At 40.4% G+C, this 22,632-nt stretch overlaps 1 protein-coding gene across 1 annotated transcript; it reads right to left on the reverse strand.

Annotated features, from left to right (window-relative positions):
• Positions 1-1,226: 1,226 nt before the first annotated feature.
• Positions 1,227-5,630, reverse strand: POLR1F (RNA polymerase I subunit F). Its single transcript, XM_080383202.1, has 4 exons — positions 5,276-5,630; positions 4,981-5,122; positions 3,071-3,279; positions 1,227-1,697 (listed from the first exon to the last, which is right to left on the reverse strand). Exons 1-4 carry the CDS (start codon positions 5,491-5,493, stop codon positions 1,304-1,306), a joined length of 963 nt encoding a protein of 320 aa, XP_080239328.1. The 5' UTR covers positions 5,494-5,630; the 3' UTR covers positions 1,227-1,303.
• Between the last annotated feature and the right edge of the window lie 17,002 nt (positions 5,631-22,632).

Genomic DNA, 22,632 nt, shown 5'->3' on the forward strand with positions numbered 1-22,632 from the left:
TTAGTAGGCACTGTATTTAAACCTTAGCGAAATGAGCTAACGGACCAGTGATGATCACTAGAGCAAAATGTTTTGTCACCTAAGGACAGATGAACAGCAAGTTTCCATATACAAGCTGTTTAGTTAAAAGGCTTCCACAGAGCTGGTTATGTCTTCTTCTAATAGGTTAATCAACACCAAAGTAATCATAGCCTTGTATCCCAGTTAAAGACAGCCTAGAATGTGTCACACTACATTTCTCCCCAGAATTCCTCACAACAGAAAAGAGCAGCAACCAAAAGTACCAATATTCAAAAAAAATATCATACATGTACACCAGGAAAATTAGTTCATAGTAAAGCCACATTTGTTAATGCTTGTCATTTTCCCATTGTCAGAACCTTCCACTAACACCAATTCCAACATTTTAGAAAATACTGACAGTAGGTACCTGCTATGCTAGAGAGCAGTACTTGAAAGTTACAACTAGCACAAAAAGTTGGGAGTTGCACTTCAGGGGTTTTGTTTGTTGTTTTTTTGTTTTTAAAAGAAAACTGTGAAGTCAATAAACTTGATGTGAAAAAATGAAAGTTACTACAGTACATCCCATTACCAACTGCTTTATCAGCCTGTATCTCAGTAGTATTGTAACCTGTAAGTGGTACTTCATTACACTAGATTAATTAATCTTCTCCCATCTTCCCTGCTTGCTCTGAATCAACTGATCATACCCTAGAGTACTGCAGAAGGTGTTCTGAAAGATCCAAGATGCTTGAGTTCGCTTAACCTTTAAATCAAGCTGTAGTTTCATTCACAGGCATTCACAGTTCCTTACTACAATAAAATAAAATTTAAAAAATAGTATCTCTTCTCAGCCCCTGAAAATTCAGGTGTATTTTCCAGAACCTCAAAGGTAAGCCTAATCTAGTCTAATAAAATTAAGGCACTGAGAAGCAAAAGATGGAATAAAGAATAGCAAAGATCATTGGGTTTTACCATGGCTACATGGTAACCAGTAGTAAATGCATGGAACCAAAAAGCAGACACAGAGGTGATGCACGTGTTCCTGTAATTGCATTCCACTGTTCTTCTGGCGTCTTATTTTCCCATAAATAAAAGATAAGATATTGCTTCTATCACATTCTTCCTATCACTTCTTTAAAAGCTCCTGCCTTTAAAGCTGTTGGTGTGCATATACACACAAACATCATCCCACCTGGCAGAGCATCAGTAAAGCAATATACACATACATTTTGAAAACAGGATTTTATTGGAACCTTATCAAAAACATAGGAAATCTTACTCAGGAAAAGCACTTCAGACTTCAGTCCCTTTTCTTTTTAGCTTTGGGTTCTTTTGACAGCTGAGATAATTTACTTTCTTCAACATCATTACAATGCTTTCTTTTCTTTTTCTTTGACTGTTTATGGTCACTTTGGTAACCACTGGAGTCACTAGTAGGCAATACAAGTCCCTGTTCTTCTTGCTTACACTTTTTCTTTTTCTTCTTCTTCTTTTTATCATCACATAATCCATTCACAGCACCAACACTTTGCTCTTCTGTGTTCTCTCTCCCAGTGTTATGTGTCTCACCTCGAGGTTCCTCTGTGATGTTACCTCCCCCAGAGTCATTGAAGCCATTCTCCTGGTAGTCAAGATTTTGAAATTCATCTCCATTTGCACTGCCAGTGATAGTCTCAGATTTTTTGGGCCGCATGCTGTAAAGAAATACACAAAATAAGCTGAAGTGGAGATATCTAACTGTCCCTCACACAGTATTTATTTACATCAAGTAGATAAAGATAAGCATTTGTAAAAAACCAGCTGGAGAACATGATACTGTAGCTACAGAAAATCATAAAGCCAGTTTAATAATTTCAGGGTATTTTAGGGTAATTTCTGTTACCCGATGAGCTTCCTTCTTACCGCAGAATCAATATTCTCTTTCAGATCCAAGGCTAATTTTTTTCTCTAAAATGCTGTACAGACCACTTTGATATTCCCTCTTTCCTTGTACTCCTTCATACACTAACTCCTACTTACACATTGTGTAGTAATTTTTATTTTTACGTTTTTCACAAACATGCACAGTCAACAGCCTATTCAGTCATACATGAGACACACTACTGGTTTTACCAAGCAACTACCTTGCTAAAGTCTACACAGCTAAAACAAAGGTGATGCCAGAAAAGGCAAAAAAAGAAAAAAACCCACCCAAACAAAATAAAAAACTCCAGCAGGTACCTTGCAACTGAGAGCACTGGAGAAAACGTCTAGAAAGACAAATATGGAAAGCATGCAGCTAAAAGGCATGGAGATGTCCCCAGAAGCACTGAGGACAACATTGTTAACTTTCATTGTAAGTTCACTGAAACAATTTAGAGCATCCTTCCAGATTAAAAAAGAAAAATCAAACAAAAAATATTATGATTTTTCCAGTAGTAGTCACATTGTACATTTAATTAAAAACATAAGCACATTGGCAGAAAAAAACACTGCTCAGCAAATGACCATCTAAAAATCAATCTGAACAAACTTTTAATCACTAATAAGATTTTTAGGAAGCTGCTCTAAAAGGAGGCATAAGCAAAAGGAGGAAGGTGATGCATTTTCTTGTATCATCTTTTATATTCCTACATTTTAGCAAGCATTTAAGCCATCCACATGTAATGATTTGTGATTATGGAATGTGCGCACCTGTGTGGGCAAACACCAACATGAACACCGTTTTCAGGAACTGGACAGTTTTCACTTGAAAAGCCTGTGCACATTCACCAACACAGCTACTCTAGACATCTGGAGGTGCTATTTTGAGCACGTATTACATACATAATCAACAGTTCACAGGTCAGCACACCAAGATTTTTAAATCTAAGAAAAAACAAAGATCTATTTTTATTTTTCCAGAGAAAATTTTCATATGAGAACTAACACTAGGAAGTTTAGTTTAGGATAACAAAAACAGGGTATATATAGTCATGGGTTTGTGTAAAAATAAGAAAGCTTGAAGATTAAGATGTTAATTCAAATCATTTAGCTTGTAACAAACCCATGCAAACAGTTAAAAATATTCTCTAGTAGGTCACAATACCTGCTTTTAGTAAGTCCTCCTCGAATGAAAAACACCCCAGCTGCATCAGAATCCAAGTGCAATACTTGAAACTTCAGTTCATCCCCTGTTTTTAACCCCAGCTCTTGCCATTGTGCAGCTGACATTTGTTCAGGTTTAGGGATAGACGCGTTGAAGCATCCATGTATCAGGCAGCCAATATGACTAGGGGCCACTTTATTAATTACACCCTAAAAAGACAAACAAAAAAAAGGTCATATGAAGTTATAGAAAGATCATTCCTTTAAATGCCTATGATACAAATTTAATTTTCATATATGGGCACTTTTCAACAAGAGTTTATGCGCAATTTATGAAGTCAGTTTATCCAGCAAATAAGCTAACTCTTCTTCACTAAAATCAACGCTATTCCTGTAAACTCTTCATACAACTCCTCCAAAAATAGAACTCAACCTGTATCTGCATAATAATAATAGAATCATTTAGGTTGCAAAAGACCTCTGAGATCATCAGGTTCAACCGTTAACCCAGGACTGCCAAGTCCATCACTAAACCATGTCGCTAAGCACTGCATCTACATGTTTTTTAAATACCTCCAGGGATGGTGATTCTATCACCTCCCTGGGCAGCCTGTTCCAATGCTTGACAACCCTTTCCGTGAAGAAATTTTTCCTAATTATCAATCTAAACCTCCACTGGCACAACTTGAATCTGTTTCCTCTTGTCCTGTCACTAATTACCTGGGAGAAGAGACCCACGCCCACCTGCCCACTCCTTTCAGGTAGTTGCAGGCAGCAGTAAGATCCCCCCTGAGACTCCTCCAGATTAAACAGTCCCAGTTCTCTCAGCTGCTTGTTCTAAGACATTCTTTAGACCCTTTACCAGCCTTGTTGCCCTTCTCTGGACATGCTCCAGCACCTTTACATTCCTCTTGAAGTGAGAGGCCCAAAACTGAACACAGTGTTCAAGGTGCAGCCTCACCACTGTCTGAGTATAGGGGGACAATCACTTGTCCTGCTGGCCACACAGTTCTGGATACAAGCCATGACACCAAAACATAGCCACAGTGAGTATCTGAATAAAACTGGTAACTCTTTCCCCACACTACAGCCATCAACTTTGTTTTAAAGCCATTTAAAGTTTGATTTACTTGCCTAAAACAGCATTCACAGTGGCACAGCACTACTTAGCAGCTAAAGATACAGATGACACCTAAAAGGCTTTCAAGTACTCCATTCAGTGGGTTTCTGACACGCTTGTACATCAAATGCTATTCATCTTTGTTCTCCCCAAGGGTGACTGAGAGGCTAAGGGTTTTTCCATTCTCTTCCTAGCAAGAAGACACATTAATTTCTTAAGACATAAGCTATGCTGCAAAAGGTACAGCACACAAATGAATGTAAGCCAACTCTCAACCTATTTTTCCCCACAAATACTGATGCAAGGGTCTTAACAAGCTTAAAGCTGTTCTGTGAGCCATACATCTCTTTTTACTGAAAGGTAGCCTTCAACGTGATGTACTGCTCTTGTACTTGAAGGAACTAAACTCATATGAGCATCCTAAACACCCCTGTTACTATTAAATAAGAACATGCATACCTGTTTGAGAATTATCAGCTCTTCAGAAAGAAGCATGGATATGATATTCAAAATTCTGAAGTATTTAATAATATGTAACACAATATGTTAACAATACATGTTATGTAGAAGTTTGATAAATACAGGGACAGTACAGATAGTCGGAAGTACGATCTACTACCACGCACTGCTAACAAACTACCGTGAACTACTCGTGCACGCATAAGCCAGTGTTACAAAGTAAAACATAACTCCACCCCATGTCCCAGACCTCTGTTGATGACGGAGATAAGCCAAGCTTTGATTACTTTATAAAAAAAAATGCCCCGTGAGACGTCAGCGCGTTTACGCACCACCAGCTTTTTCCCCTTCTTGGGGCTGAAGATGACGAAATCCGCCTCGACGTTCAGGTGGATGAACCCCTTTTCGTCGTTAATGTCCCCCAGCTCGCCCACCACCTTGATGTTGTCGTACGCCAGCGGCACGCCCTGAAGGCTGGAAGGAGAAGGGGGCACCGTTAGCGGTTAGGCCGGAGGCAGACCCGGCGGGGCGGCGAGCGCTCCCCCGGCCGCGCCGGGCCCAGGCGGCGGCGCGGGGCCCCGGCGGGCTGAGGCCCGAGGCCCGCCCCGAGCCGCCCGCCGGCCGCACCTCTCCGAGTAGCGCAGGAGCTCGGCGTCGAGCTGGGCGCGGATGCCGCTGCGCTTGCGGCCCAGGTAGCGCGGCGCCAGGGCGACGTGCCGCCGGTGCGGCGCTACCACCAGGCAGGAGTAGCGGCGCCCCACCAGGCCGCGGGCCACGGCGAAGGAGGGCACCGCGGCGGCGGGCAGCGGCGGAGCGGACGGCGCAGGCTCCCCTGCCGCGGCCATGCTGCGGGCGGCCACCGGCGGGGCCGCGCGGGCTACAGCGGCAACTGCACACGCCGCAGCGCGCCGTGATGGCGTCACGCACCACCCGGTGGGGCGGGGGCGCGGCGCGGGGAGTGACGCGTTTCCGAGCGCCGGCGGCGGGGCCGGGTGTGAGGGGAGCCTCGGCGGGGCTGGCGGGCCCTCGGCCCCTGCCGCCCAGCTGGGCCCTTCCTCTGCCTCTGCCGCAGCCCTGGGCGAGGGGGGGTGGCGGGGGTGGCGGCGGCGGCCTGTGGTAGCCCCCTGTGGTAGCCCCCTGTGGTAGCCCTCAGAAGCGGGTTTGCTCCCGAAAGCCATACGCGTGTGCTCGGGCTCGCCATTTCGCGCCTTTTCAGATCGTTCCTCCGGGTAATGACCCCCCCTCACGCATCCATTCTACCCATAAACCTGAATCAAGCGTTTGGTCATTAGACAAAAGACATGGTGTTAGGATGCTATAGTAAATTTAAAGTGAGCATTTGGTAATTCGAACTAAAGAAAAAATGTCAAGTTGTCTTAAATAGTGTTCTTCACACATGGCAATTATAAACACACACAATTTGTTTTCTGTTGCTAGGGCCTACATCTAATTTTTGTACGCAAAAGTAGTGAGAACTTTTGTGACACTTGTTAACCACGTGTTAGAAGACAGAAGGAGAAAACAGATAAAACTTAACAGAAGTCACAAAAAGGGCTGTGGGTGCTCTGTACGCTGAACAACCTACAAAGTGAGGTGCAGCAACAGCAAAAAAACCCACCCTTTTCCTGCTGTAACCAGTGGAACTCATGGCTGGTTTGTGAAGACTTTGACCAAACAAGCCAGTCAGACTTTGTGTGGGCCCACAGTTGCACAGTATTGCCTTCAGATTTTATTTTGAACTGATGTAACTGGATGGTGCAAAACCTTGAAAAAGCATTCTCTGATTGAAGTCTGATTTACATCAGCTTACCTTGTTTTAGTAAATGGATGCTTTCAAACTGAATGAATCCACAAGGAGAGTTACAAAAATAAGTTTTTCATGTAACGATTTTATGAAAGGTGTCAAAATTCTTTTTGTGCTGTGGAGGCCTCAGAAGCACTGTTGTTGCCTAAAAACAGGCCTCACATCAGATACCAGAAATCCTTGAACTCCCTGTGAAATGTTAAGTGATGCAAAAGCCTTTGCAACTACTCAGATACTACATCACCACAAGGTTTTCTTTGACTGGGTATACTGTGAAAACAGAACATTGTTAGTTTTCATGGGTAAAACAAATGGTATAATATTCCATTCATTACTGCGAGTGAAATTGGATTAGTATGAAAAAACTGGCAGAAAAATGGCTTTCAGATGTCATCCTGAACTTGCAAAATTGAAATGGAAAATGTCTTGAACTGTAATCTGTATTGTCTTGTAGCTGTAATCCTCCAAGGTATTTAATATCTGTTGAAATTAATTGTATGTTATATGCTCACTGGAAGAAATACCTGCATTTTTTTATTTCATCTATTTAGGTCATACTTAAACCTTACAATGTGCTTTCAATCTCAGTTAAAGACCTTCTACAACAACTACGGGCACTTGTATTTTTAAATGAAATAGATGTTTTATAACTCCTATTTATAAGTGGATTTAGTTTGCAGTGAGAACATATAATACACTAACGGCTACACTCAGCTTTATCCAGGATAATAAAATCCTAACTGTGATTCTTAAATAAAAACTCAGAGTAAGATGGAAAGGCAACATGAACAGGAATGTAGACTTTTGTCTTTCACCCTGTAGGCAGGTTGGACAAAATGGTGGCAGAAGGGCTCCTTGTCTCTGCTCCTGCAACAATCTGTGTATGTCTGTCCCCAAAAACAAAAGCTGCATTTTCAATCAGTGCTGTTCTTTTCCTTTCTGTTTTATATGTGTTTGTCTTGTTTTGTCTTTATGGAAAGAAGGCCAGACTCCAGTAAGGAGATTCATTAATAGCCACATATCCAGCACCTCTCAGCTGGTGTTTTCTTTTTTTTTTTTCCCCATACAGTCATTGCAATCTTCTGTCCAGGTTTCTGAATTGACATCGTATGTTGCGTAGAAGCCTCATCCAACTGCCCATTCATGCTCTTCTGTGGCACCTGCAGCTCATTCATTCAGAGGGCAGCCTCCATCCAGCATTAAAATTCTGGAAGTCCCAGCTGCCACGGAATATACTGCATCTCGTGCCGAGTGGAAGAGTGCCTGTGGCACTGTGCTGGAGTGGCAGGTATGCTGCCTCTTTGGGCTGTGTGCTCAATGGCCTCGCTGCATTTTGAAATTGAATCCATCCCAGGTTCATCATCACACAACTCACGCTCTATGAAAAAGAGAAATGCAGAAATGTCTCACAGTTACAAAGGAAGGGTGGATACAATAGAAAATATGTTTGAATTTTTTTTTTCAAATATTTATTTGGCTTCACATTTGTCATGTGGTATCATAAAAACCTACAGTATTTTTAATGACAGTTGTTGCTGTGGTACTTGGAATGAAGAGTCAGTACTGCAACTCTCAGTTTTGTTTGAAGTTGTGTGGTAACAGATTTACTTCAATATCTTTGACCCTCATCCCAAGTAGAGACTAATGCTAGCATGTTTGGTCAGTGAGAATTAGGCAACTAAATGTCATAGAGGGTCTGCTGTTAGGCTAGTTTGGCAGAAGTTTTTTTGAGAGCGCCACCATTCAATTACATATAAAATTGATCAGTGTAAGGGATTAGCTAAAGTTACAATAGTTACAGTAGTAAAAACTCATTTGACTGGAAATGTGAGAGAAATTAAGTTATTACTCTCAGGCAAAAAATAATCTGAGCGAACGCAGGATGATAAGATGAATACTATCATTCGCTAAAGAAGGTAGATACGTCAGTATATCGAGCACCTCTGTGTCACTGGATTTGTACATAAACAAAATGTACCAAATGCTGAAAGTCCACCAGATGGCACACGAAAGCCATACTGAAAAGTGCCGTCATCCAAGAGAATGATAGTAACTGCATGTCAGGCTGAACATGTAATCTGCGTTACAATATGCAGACTGTGCTTTGTTTTGTCAGCGATTGCTAGGTCACTTTAATAGCTAGGAAATTACTTAGAGAAACATTAAGGGAAAGAAGCAGGTAAGACAGCAATTATGTTAATTTTTTTCAGCTAATAATATGTCTTGATTTGTAGTGGCATTTATGATGTCTGGGGTGGACATCTCCTAACAGTTGGGGACTGGCTGGATTTGCCTTTGGCCCTTGATTCTCTAAGTAAGTTGCTGCCTGCCAGGAAATGGCTGATATGGCTGGCAATCAGTATTGCCTACGCAGTGAATCACTCTTCTGGAGAGAAAACATCTTGTCTGTAACTATATTGCTGAAAGAACTGTATTCAAGTAGCTCCCTGGCCTCACATCTGTGGGAATGAGAGAACTTGCCTTAGGATGACCGGTGCTGGCTGAGGTGCCCCATTCCAGTTTTTCTGGTGTTTGAAGGCACAGTTTCAATGGTGGAGACATCATGGCCTGTGGAGATCTGGCTGTTGGTCTGATGCTGAGTCTCTCCTCCATGTTTTCAGCCAGTGAGTGAAGTGTGTTCATATACTGGCTGAAAGTACAGCAAATAGGTGAGAACATGACTTTTGCCATGTATGCAAGAGGTGATGTTGCCACAGAAACAAGGGAGGGAGGCAGTCTATGCCAATGTGAAGAACAGTGAGGCTTTTCTGCAGCATTTTAAATGCTTGTGACAAATTGTGCTAACAAATGAGATGGATGCACAGTTTGTAAATGGGGTAAATGTGTCTCTTAACATTATCTGACTGTGTTATATTGCAGTTCATACTCTGAAAAACTTTAAGTAACCCTTTACTCCAGCTTTTTTGAAATTGTCAGGAAAGATAGGAATTAAGGATCCACAGGAGATTGCTTCCAGAAAAGCTAGCTGCTATTAATTTTAAGAGTAGAAAATGTCTTTTTGCCATCCTGCTTTATGACTCCTGTACTTCTTCAAGATACTACAGAAGACAAAATCTTCTGGTTCTACTAGTTCTCTGTCTTTTTAGTGTTCATGCCCTGTTAAATTGTGTAAAGAATTGTGAAGACATTTCTAATGAAATGAAGAATGTTCAGACATTTAGACCCAAATCATTGCTCAGACAAAACTCTAGAATATATATATATATTTGATGAGGCACAGAAACTTTTAATTTACAGTGGTATTCCCAATTTTGCATCTCTTACCACTTTTTTTTTTTTTTTTTTTTTTTTTTTTTTTCATAATGGAAAACTGTTAATCCTTCTGGCCTGGAGACCAGGTCCCTAATCTAAGGAGTTTGCCATTTAAGAGAGATCCAAAGTAATCACCTATTTGAATGAAATATACTGGTTTATATCTACTGGGCTGCTTTCAAACTAAAGCCCCAGTCCTGCAATCTCATTTTTGCAAGTGAGTTTCAGGACAGTTGATACCTAAGAAGTATTAAAAACAATGATGAGGAATTCAGTTATGTGGATTTTTTTTTTCTTTTCATCTACAGACTTTAACAGGTAGATTATCGCATATATTTATGGTGACAAATCATTCTGTTTTATTTTGTCTGTATTTTCTTCTGCAGTTAAAGGTATATGCTTTTCTATTGACAGAATGGAAAACTGAAGCCTTTAACCCAAATGTAATGGAAATGAGAGACAATTCCTTTTTGGTATTCAAGAATGTGATTGTTTTTGTCTTGTGATTATGTGGTTTTGTTGTGGATTAAATACGGACTTGTTTGGATGTCATTGAAAAAGTTGTTCTTGTGTTTCCTGTCTAAAAGAATGAAAAAATACCTCAAATCTGATGGGAATTCTGTTCTTGTATTGTAAACCAAAGAGGCTGAGTAAGCATCGTAACATTTGGCTGTTTATTATGTTTATTCTCCAGAAATACTGGGATTCTATTTCCAGGAATACCCTTTGTTAAATCAAAGATAAACTTTTTAATCAGTATACGTTATATAAAAATCCGCCTAAAAATATGAATAAATTCTTCCTGAATCTCTGCTTGAAGATGAGCATAAAAGTAATGACAACAGTGTAAAACAATTCCACATTTACTATTTTTCTGCTGCCCTTCTCAGGCAGTGTATCCTTCTTCAGAAAACCTTGAGTGTCACTGATTTTCTTAGAAGAGCTGAGCTTTTGACTATCAATAGCAGCATTATCTACCTTCAGGCAAATAAAGAGTAGCAGTCATTATTCTGAGTGGACACTGAAGAGCTCGATGTCACCATTTGAATTTAAGTACAGCAGCTTTAGGTGCCGAAGCAAATGCGCCTGCAGTAGTTCAGGTGATCTCCAATGTACTGTACCTGTAGTAGTTCTTATCTTGAAAACTATTTGAGTGTCACTCACCTCTGAGTGATTCAGTGCTAGGTATTACTTGACGCTTGAATGACATTTCTGAATGATAGGGCTTAAGAACAGATGTAGCGTAATGTTTAGGCAATTGCCAGGTTGTCCTAGTTTACAGAGAAACTTCTCTGTTCTCGTGTAACTTCCTGCTGAGATCATGGTTTAGTTTGGCAGCTCACAGCGTTCTCGTTAAACCAGTTCAACTGCTTAGCATCACATCCATCCACCCACATGCAAAAATCCCAGGATAACAGAAGTCATGTTTATAGTAAAAAAAAAAAAAAAAAAAAAAAAACAAACCAAAAAAAAACAAACCAAAAAAAAACCCACCAAAAAACAAACCAGAAAAACCAACAAAACAAAAAAACCCAAACCCAACCAATCATACAACAACCAAAGCACAACAAAACATGAGAATGAGGGACTCTTCTGTGAGAGCCGTGACAAAGGTACAATTTTAATGTTCTCTAGACTGGTGAAAGTAGTAAAAATATTAATGCAGCGTGGCTAAAAGCCTGCTCTCGTTTCAGATTCTCTTTTCACTTACCCAAGTCCCTTAAGAGCATGAGAAATTTCTGAAGTGCAGAATTGTCCTTTATGTAAATTTAAATGTGACATTAGTCACAAGGTTCTCCTTGTTATTTTTATCATCACCATTTTCCTGGAAGCAAATGAGATGCAGTAGTTGAACCCCAAGATATTTGTTAGTCTTCGCTCAAGCAATTTCAACTGAAGCCAAAGGAATTTGTCTAAGTAAAGACCATCACAGCATGCTTGCTCCATCAGAGAGGTACCCCAGTGTGGCCTTCAACATCACACCCGTTCTCCAAGGCAAAGGTGTCTGTTTGATAGAAGTGTAACCCTTAGTTGCCATCTGGACAATGCAGTGCTGTGCATTTCCACTCCAGTCCAGCAGATAGTATCCTGCCAGCTCTGCCAGTACTGGCTTTCACATAGGATAGGCAAGTTATTCACCAAGTAGCTGGTGAGGAAGTCCCTTGTGTGTGATGGACGGAGGGTGTGATGTCTGCCATGCTCCTGTTTGCTCTAGAGGTGGACCCCTGGAGTTGACTTATATCAATGCACATAGTCAGAAATTATTGCTGTCATTTTAAAATGGACAAAAGACAGGAAATATGAGTGGCATCTTTATGAAACAATGGCAACTGGGAAAATGGCTGTAGTTGTTAGCATCATGCAGAGTAATATATTATGATGCAGTGGATCTGCTTCTGTTTGGACCTTAGAAAACTGCAGAGGCATCTGAACTCTTAAGAATACATTGTGAAAGTACATCTGTTCTGTATATGAGGAATAACCTACTCTAATTCTTTATTGTGCTTAATGCAGTGGAACTAAAATACCAAGTTGACTGTGATTGGGGAGAACTCCTCTTTTTCTGCTTCATTGTGAAAAGAGATGTAAAGGGTCTGAACACTGGACTGCGTTAAAGCCAAGACTGAGTTTTTACTTTGATTCTGGATTGAGCCTTTAGAAATTGTTTCTGCCTCTACTACACAAGATTAACATGGTAGAAATCCTTGAGCGCTCTGGCTAGTAAAGACACAGACAGTTGAGTCCCACTTCACCAGGTTGGTATCATCAATAAATATGGTTAGTGTGATATTACTAATGTCTTCAGTGAATCAAGGACATACACTGCTGTGCCAGATTTGTCACTGGGAAACAATAGCATAATGACTATTTAATGGAGACACTGAGAGAAGTCTTGTTTGATCTGGAGAAGAAAAGGCCAACAGGGGAATTAACTGGCTGTCTTCAACAACCTCGTGATTAGCTATGGAGAAGATGGACCCATAGTCTTCCTGGCAGTGCACAGTGAAAGAATGAGAGGTGACAGGTGCAAGCTGTAGCTGGGGAAAATCTTGCTAGATACAAGGAAAGGATTCTTTACAGTTAGGGTGATCAAATGCTGGAACAGGTTGCCTGGAGAAGCTGTGGCATCCATATTATTTGAAATACTAAAACAATGTTTTGGACCAGATGGCATCCTAAGGTCCCATCTGACTTAAAATATTCTATGATTCTAGATTAAATGACAGATTCATTACAGAACAATAAATATTTTTCAGTGACACAAACAGGGCCAGGGCAGTCTTTTAAATCAGAGCTAACACTAGTAAAAGTTGAGGAAAGCAGAACAGATACGACTGTGTTCTGCAGCAGCCCTGTCTGTCCCGTGGTCTGAAAAACTCGTTATTTATACATCTACATGGCAGACAGCAGAAGCATTCTAGATGCCTCAGGGAGTGCTTAGAAAGTACTCTCTAGTTACAAGATGTGATAATATAGGCTACACATCACTATACTCCTGCTCCAGGGACAGAGGTCATGTCTCTGTTGTGTCAATTTCTCATGGACAGAGACTCCTTCAGAGACCCTGGTGGCTGTTAGCTGTAGTCCAGGTGCAGCCTCATCAGTGTGAGTAGAACGGAAGGATCACCTCCCTCAACCTGCTTGCAGTACGTTGTCTAATGTAGCCGAGGACACTATTTGCCTTCTCTGCAGCAAGGACACATTGCTGGCTCATGTTGAACTTGGTGTCCACCAGGATCACCAGGTCATTTTCTACCAAGCTACTTTGCATTTGGGTGGCCCACAGCGTGTACTGGTGCATGGGATTGTTCCTCCACAGATGCAGAACTTGGCACTTATCCATGTTGAACTTCATGAGGTTCCTGTCAGCCCCTTTCTCCAGACTGTCGAGGTCCTTCTGGATGGAAGCACAACCCTCTGGCAGATCAGCTACTCCTGCTCCTCTCGTGTTACCTGCCAGCTTGTTGAGGTTACACTGTGCCCCATCACCTAAACCACTAATGAAGATGTTAAACAGGATGCCACTGTTCAGTTAAACAGATGTTAAACAGTAAGGCCACTGTGGTTGTTATCCATAAACTAGCAAACACCTTTCACCAAAAATTATGGCACTGTGGTTGCTGAGTTCTGCAGTATTCATCTCAACTTGCATCAGGAAATAAATGTCCTAGGTGCCGCTGTGTGCTTACTGTTGGTTCATTGACATTTAATTAATGATATTTGTTTTACTGCTGCTCATCAGGTATATCAGATTGCGTAGGATATGGTGGATGATGCAAAGCATAACTAACATGTTCACTCAGCACAACAGCAGTATATTGCGTCAGTGTACTTTGCAAATTGAAACAGGCTTTTTCAAAGCACTCTGTGCTCCAAAAATAATGTCACCCTCCAATTGCAACTCTCAGTACTGCCCAGTAATGTGACTTTGCTGATATTTGCTAATAATCAGGTGCTGAAGGAAATTCAGAAATGTCCCATTGCCAGCCTCCAGTTGCCCAGCATTTTAAATCTCAGCTTGCTGACACTTGGGCATACAGATCGCTTTGCTCTGAATGGACTTCAATGAAACTGCTCATGCTAACAGATGAGCACATGTCAAAGGGCTGGCAAGGGCTGGAGCCTTGAGTATTTCCTCAGGCAGTGTAGCTGCCCAGGCTAGGCTGGCCTTTGGCAAAGAGGGTAATCCAGCAAGATTTTGAATTAGGAGTTTAAATTATTCTCTCACCAGTGAACCAGTCTCCTGAGCTCATCCAACACTCTGCAGTCTCCCCACAGCAGTTAACTGTGGATAGTGTGGAGCAGAGAGGAGTCTAGACCAGGGCATCAGGGCACAGAGCAGTCAATTTAGCTACTTGTGCTTAATGCTGATCTTGCATATAGTCTATATACAGGTTCTGTGTCCCCCTTATATATTCTTGTAAGTCTTGTAAGATGCATAAATGAGAACTTTTATTGACATCAGTGTAACTTTACACAGGCTATTTCTTCATTGCATGCATTTTGGCAAGGACGATGTTAGATATGTGAAAGATGAGAGACATGAGTGGGAAGCTGAAATGCTAAGTATATTTATTTATATAAGTTTGTATTTGGAACTTAATGTGCTAATTGTGAAAGAATTTAAAGAACACATACGTTTTAAGGAGGAATTTGAATCTACAGACATCTTGACTGAATTGTGCAATTAGAATAATTTGCACTTACCACATAGACATTATCCATGATTTATACTTTGTAAACATCTATAGTAGCATGTTTTGCACGGCTTTAAAAATATTTGCTCTTGTTTTCTTTAAATTAATTTCTTGTAAATATCTCCAGCTATTTGTGATACTTGTGAGTGCTCCCATCAATAAACAAACTCAAATATGCTGAAAAAAAAAAAAAAGATCTGATTTCCTGAAATACATCAGTTAAACATGCAGCTTAGCTGTTTGAGTATTCTATATGCAAAATCAACTAAAAAGCGTTCCTCTTGTGGCTGCTTACTATTATTATGGCATTATTTGAGATTAGTAGGAGGCTCATGATGTGTGATTTCTTTTTTATGTGTGTGTGTGTTGCTATTGGTCAGGTTAATAAGTAGCTAAAGGATATAATAACCCTGTTGGACTGGTGGGGCAAAGCATGCTGGAAGTTCTTACTGGTAGGGATAAGAAGCCATATATTACTGCTGTTGAGGCACATCTTTCTGCTGTTGCCATGAAAGAGCTTCTGGGACACCTAACACTGGAAATACAAAAAAATTGTCTTTTAAAATTATGATTGTGTAATTTGTGTTTTCCTATACCATTTTTGTAAGCCTACCTGCGTTTATGTTGAAATGCGTGTACCTGTGTCTGTAAGGCACGTTGCCTAATAGTTAAAGTTAAAATTAGGTGTTTGGTTCATTCAGCTGACCCTGCTAGCGACTGCCAGGGTGCAGCAAGGGCAACATCCCATAGCACCTGAGCTAGAAGAGTAGACCATATCCTTGTTGGTAACCAGGGTCAGCTGGGGTCCACTATGAGCCAACAGGTCTGTAGAGAGGATGCAAGTCTGAGGTCTAGCCTGAAAGTCAAGTTTCTGAGTCAGGTTCAGGTTCAGAATCAGAGAGATTCGAGACAAGCACAACACAAGACTTGCAACAGGGACCCAGGTTGAACCTCCACTTAAATGCATCTCCCAAGAAAAGGGGAGAGCTTTTGCTGAGGCTTCTCCAGCTTTTTCTCAGAGAACTCTTTCTTCATAACCATTTCAAGGCCTGACAGCTGCTTGTCGAGGTTGGGTCTTTGCCCAAGCAGTCAAACTCCCAGGGGAGAGGAATGTGCTCAGGGTCCTGACAGTGATTGAGTTTGAGACTCTGGGCCCATCAGCTTGACTGCATTTATCTTGACGTCAAATTACATATCAGTTTGGTGTGATAGTATCAACCTCACACAGATGTTGTAAGCCTTAATTCGTGCTTATTAAGTGCTTTGACATTGCTAGATGAAATACGCTTTTTTACTTATTACAATGTACTATTTTTGCATGATGTTATTTCAGCCACTGAGCTAGTAACATGGCACATATATTTGATTCTTTAAATAGAATTTGAACCCCATATTTCATCATTTCTCATATAAAAGCAATGATTTTGTGTAGTCAAGGCTCCCTTTGAAGCATTTGCAAGTGATTACATACCTACTCATCAGTAAGAGAGACAGAACTACAGCTGCATTGTTATTATTAAGGAAAGGTATTTTATCTCACTATGAAAAGACTCACTATGAGTAATCAAAACAGTCAGACTTCGCTATGTCACAGGAGTTGTATTGCTTTGAAGTCTGCACAGTGAGGTCCTTTCTTACCAGTAGTCTACACCATAGAACACAGTTACATGTACATAAGAAGAACCTGGGACTTGGAAAACTGCTGGCTAAAGTCAGCATGAGTATTCATACTGTTGTCAGCATGCAAAGAATCAGATAGTGCCACAGCAAAAGTAGGACAAAAATCTTGGGGAAAACTAGCTTGCCACTGCAACAATGTGGGGAAAAAAGTCTGTCTGGTCCCTTTTCAGCTGGGAAGGATAAAACGAAAGTAATAAATGAAGTCTTTGAACTCCAAGTTGCTTTGCATGAAAAACAACTTTGTACAAAAGCTTCAGGTTAGTAAAAGTGTAACTCCCTCAGGTTTATTGCAATAAATTATCAAAACCTGATTTTAATTTTTTTTATGTAAAGTATTTTAATTTATTTTTTTAATCACAGATAGAAAAAGCAGCTATTTGTCATCTTTAAAGTAATTCCGATGGAAGATGGTTTGCAGGGTAATGGAGCCTTTCAGGTGATCTGATCACTCTGGTGGGTTATCAGCAGTCCTTTGGGCAATACTCTAATGAAGAAGGGAATAAAGTGAAAAATAAAGGGAAAAAATGAAGAAAAAATAAAGGGAAAAAAAAACATTGGACATGGTTGTTTTAGGAAATAGTAGGAAGGAACAACCTCAAAAACACTGCCTTGCCTAAGTTTTTTATGCTTTCCAGTTGCAGGTTGTGTACCTCACTAGTTAATTTTTTGCATGCAGTGTAAGTTTGGAGGGTTTTGAAGGGGTATCACTGTTGGCTAGTCAGAACTGATTCTTCTCCCATGTCTGCTTTTAACCTTACTGACTTAAATGGAAGTAATACTGTTTTTCAGCCAGGGTAAGAAAGAGGAGGTAACAAATCTGAGTGTTTTGCTTTGAATCTTTACTTCTGAGAGTGAAGAAACAGTTTGCTAATTAAGTCTGAAATGGAAATTTCAACTAATGTGGGGTGTTTCCCCCCTTTTTTTAACTGGATTTCTTATGGCAAGGGCAAAGGATCAGTGATGTTCTACAGATTCATGCCTGGGTGTACTAGTGCAGGAGCTGTTGTTAGGCTGCATTGTGTTGTTGAAACAAAGATCTGAACTGTCTTGTACAAAAAGAATCAGATCCTATGAAAGACAGAAGCAGCTAAAATATGACTGAGAAGGATTTCAGGTGCTGATTCAGAAACTCCATTTTAATCCTGGGACAAAACTCAGTGTAAGTTGTTCTGAGCTGTCTGAAGCTCAGTGTGGTGCCCTAGGCTGACCTGTCCCACTTCAAAAGGCTCCTTCTCCAGCTCCGTTCTAAACATTGCTTGGAGCCAACCTCTAAGCAGAACAGGTCTTAAGAGCTCTAAGCAGTGTGGTAAGATGAGAATACCTTTAAAAACACCTGCATAGTATCAGCTGTCTGCTCCCCTCAACACATTTGTAGTCTTTTATTATTTTTTTTTCCCCCGAAATGCACATGGATAACAAGGCCTTACTTTATGTAGTGGCCAGAAGACTGAACTGGAAAGTAGCTTTGATTCCCTTCCCAGCTGGAGGACATGCAAACCTGCAGTATCAGGGAGTGCTTTAACAACCCATCTGTATGGCTGAGAGAGGACAGGAAAGTCGACTGGATTAGAACTAGCTGTCCTATGGCTGCTGGAGGTGGAGGTGGCACTGGGTAATGCTGACTTTTTTCAGCAGTCTGCTTCTACTTCCAGGTTTGCTTAGGTGGTCGTGGAGGAAAAAAAACCCAACACCCAAACCTGAAAGAAATGGTGGGACAAGCTGACGGCAAAATTCAGGGCTTGTATAGCTGTCTAATCAGTAGTTCCCAGAGCTGTGCTGCTGTGTGTGCTCTTCTGTGCAGTAAATCATGCATGTTTCATTTCAACAGAAGAGGGCCTCCCAGCTTAACCTTTAGCAAGACATTTGGTGAACACTCCTGAGAAATGGGGTTAGGAGCTTGAATGCATTCAGGCTGAGCAAAACAGGGTCTTGTACTGAGGTGTGATTCAAGAGGTAGAACACGAAGTCCTCTCGAGGCAGCCTGAGTTTTTAAGTGCCTGGTGCTTTCACAGGTTCCTGATTTAAGGTAAAGATTCAGAGCTCTGGGTCCAGAAAGCATGAAATATTTCCTGTAGAAGGACATGCTCACCCCTTTCTCGCTGATTAGTCAAATATCTAAATAAATTTTGGATATTCCACTTTGAGAGCAAGGAATATAAGACATCAGGCTTGCCAGGCCTAGTTTGCAGCTACCCAAATTGCTTATCAGAATCTAATGCCTTTTAAAGCTTATCATTGGGATTTAACTTTACATGGCCTTAAAATATTCTTAGCCTCAGTTTGAGTCCATGTCACACTATTTCCATTGGAAGCTTTCTAAGAAAACCCAGATCTGTTTTCAAACTTGGGTCAACCAGCAGAACCGGGCTCAAGCAAAACTCTAGAGCGCTGTGAGGACATGGCGTACTTTAGTATGCTGCTGACTTCTTCACACTTAAATCCATGCTCAGGCTTGCTGCTAATCTCTTGCTGCTGACCTATCCAAAAAGTTAAGTAATCTGGGCTAAACCAGAACCGCGCTCATTCTTGATGACCCGTGTCTGCTTCTCCAGCCACCTCCTGTGCAACCACTGGGGCTGTTCACGTGGCACTGTGTATTGAGGGCATTAGTTGGGAAAACAGACTTTTTTTTTTTTTTCATTCAGTTTTCATTTTTTTCGTTCTGTTTTCATTCTGTGTCTCAGAGAAGGCAGTGTGCCTGCATCAGTGTTGCGCATCTTTGGACCATCTCCACAGATGCTTGCTGGCAGGAAGAACTATATGGCTCCTGCTGGCAGTCTCCTCCCCGCCTGGTTGTGTGCATACCAGCGAAGAGGACAACTTAGGGTGACTTTCTCTTCCTCACATTTTGGAAATTTCCAGCTTGGCAGAGAACTATGGACAGTTTTAGGAGGAAGAGGTCTCCCGTCATTTCTAACCACAACTGTATTCCAATGAACCTATGGGATATTCTAGCATACTGTATAATTTTTCTGGCAAGTTACTATTTCATACTTAGAGGGTATTTATTTATTTACCTTTACTGGACATGCATATTTGTAATTATGCTTCAGTTGATGCATTATTATGGGTGAACTGTTTTGCACAGATTTACAGATGGAGAATAATTTTACTTCTTGGCCGTCACAAACTTTTGGTAGGAAATATTACATATGTTTATATGGAAAGGGATTTAAAGTTCTTATATTTATAAAGTGAGCAAGAGCTTGCCAAGTTATGAAACTTTATTTGGAAACAAAGATTCTACTTAAGTGTTCTTAAAACAGTAGTATAAACATTGGAAATGTAAATGCCAAAGATATGGGTGTCATCAAAGAAGGAGATTTGAAATCAGATTCTTCATTCCAAATAAATATGCTGTTTTGAAAGAATCTCTTCTCTTTGCCAGTAAGCTGGTGGGCATCTGTTATGTTTCCGTTTCTTGATAGACCCAGCGAATATTCTGAAAGACCCCAGAATGTACATTTATTTGAAATCAAAAGTAGATCCTTCCAACCAAATCTTCAGATTTCAAGCATGAACCATTTTGGGGGTTAAGAGCAATGTATTTGGGGGAACAATTAAAAAGAGTAATCTTAAATATTTGCAAGTATTATAGACTCTAAATATAAGTGCCTTGAGGGGTGAAGGATGGTGCAGTCTACCCTGGGGGACTGCAGGCAAGGCAGCTGTGATTGCATTGACTGATAGAAATGAGCATATTTCACTGTTGGGTGCTAATGGAAAGATGGGGTGAAGGAAGTAGAAATCCCTTTGTCTTTTTCTTTTTTTTTTTTTTTTTCGCTTCCCCTGCAGTAAATCTGTACTTGTAAAATTCATTTATTCTAATTGATTACTTCTGTGCCTTTGGTCTGCACACCCAGTTGCTATTTTTGCAGAATTCAGGGTGATGCAGGAGTAGTTACTAGTCATTGGACAATGGTAGGCTGTCATTTGCAAAAGAATCCTTGTTTGAGGCAGTTGTCCAGGTTTAACTTTAAAAATAAGTCTTAGTCCCATTGCTCTCAGAGGAAGCAGTTCCTTAAGGACATATTTGTATACAGTCCTCAAAAGGAACATTTCTTTAGTATTTGAGAAGTTAAGCCACCAAGGTACATGTACATACTACCCTTTGTTCGTAAAGCATGAACAGTTAATTTTAAATCTTTTTCATTATTTTTTATGTGTGTGGAATTTTCAAACAAAATCTTGAATATAATAATGTACAACATAGGGCAGTCCCAAACATGTGACGTAAAAGAATAAATTGAACAAAAAAAAAATCTAACATGAAAGTGAAGAATTTAAAGATACATTGAACGCACCTACCTTGGTTTTCCTTTTTTTTCCTCTTTTTTTTTTTTTTTATGACCATTAGATGTATGACATGACCATATATCATTAAACCCTTTTCCTTGAAATTAGGTTTTATTTCCAAATTTTCCAGTCTAGCTACAGGGATGCAGTTGGTTTCTCTGTGCCAACACAAGCTCATCACTGCAGCCACAGAATTACCACAGAGTTAAGAATGTCGCAACACTTTCTTGAATGGCAAATTGCAACAAATTAATCCTTATATATCCCTGAAGCTCTCTTGTTGGATGCTCATTCTGGCTGCATTATTTGCCAAGAGGCTGCTGTGACCCAAGCACATAGCACAGACTCTGAAAAAGCGAACATATATCATAAGAGTGGGAAGAAAGGTCTTTCCCTCTTGAGCAAGCCATTTAACATAAGGCAAGCATCTGTCTTTTGGCAGATAGAAATGTAATCTCCACGTAGACTTTCAGCTTTGTTCAACATTTGGCTTTGAAAGCTGGTAAGAGCAGAGCTGTCTCTGTGCAGAGCTCATGGGTTTGAAGCAGTATAGGTGTGCCTGTGCCACACAGGGCATTACTGTACCTGATCTGTAATGTGCAGAAGCAATATGTTTGTATGTGTATGGTTCTGTGTTAAGGTTTGTCAGCCCTACCTCAGCATGTCTAATTAGCTCAGGTCAGGAGCACCTCATTAATACAACTGCACCGTAACTGGTTCTGCATCTGAGGATTATGGTGTTTCTGCAGAATTCCTTATTGCTTGGTGTAAACCTTTTAAATCCTAGGTGTATAGGTGTCAGTGTAAAAGTAAACTTGCCAGCCTGAAACAAATTCACACAAAAGATCTCTTTATCCATTGATGGAAATCAGGGAAAGATCCTAAACCATGAAGAACTTCTTATTTTCCTTATTACTGCTAGGGGTAAAATAGGCCATCGGTCTGAGAAGAAACCGGGGAAAGCAAGCTGAAGAGAGTATGAATTTTTATTCAATTTTAAACCCTTATACTATAAAGATTAGTTCAAAGCAATCAGGAAAAGAGATGAGATGAGAACTCTTAGCCTGCTGGCTGTTGGTCCAATGAAACTTTGGTAAGGCAGGGATGAATGGATAAGTAGTTAAAGATGCTGTCATAATTCCAATGCACAGGAAAGAAATAAGTTTATGTGGAAAAATCAGAAAGGGTTTAGGAAAGAAGTAAAATATTATAGATATTTGGTGTCTAGAAATCTGCCCCACAGTGAGGGAATTAAAAAAGCTCACCCAAGAGAAGGTTAAGATATGACTTGATCCCAGTTTCTCCCAGGTTCTTTAATTTAGCAGACAATAGCATAATGAGAGCCAGCGCCTGGGAAATAAAACAAAAAAAAATATGCATAGAAACAAACTGCTTTAAAGTGGGAAAGTTTCTGCTCACTGAAGTAAGGGAGGTGATAGGTTGCATCTTTTGAAGTCTTTAAATAAAGATCAGATTTCATTCTAAATATAATATGTCACTTATCCAGATGTTATGTGATTGATACGAGAATAGTCAGGTGAAGTATCATGTCTTGTGCTATACAGAAGGGAATCATAAGGTGCTTTCTAGTCTTAAAAAACCCATTCATCTATTTCTTCATGTTTGAATGTCTTAATTTACAAACTTAACAGTGTTATTCATGGTTTTATACAATATTTTTAGGAAGCATAAAATAGAAACAAAACAATGCTTTGCATAAATACGATCATACA

This window comes from Falco punctatus (assembly GCF_963210335.1).
Source record: "Falco punctatus genome assembly, chromosome: 4".
In the NCBI taxonomy this organism is placed as follows: domain Eukaryota; kingdom Metazoa; phylum Chordata; class Aves; order Falconiformes; family Falconidae; genus Falco; species Falco punctatus.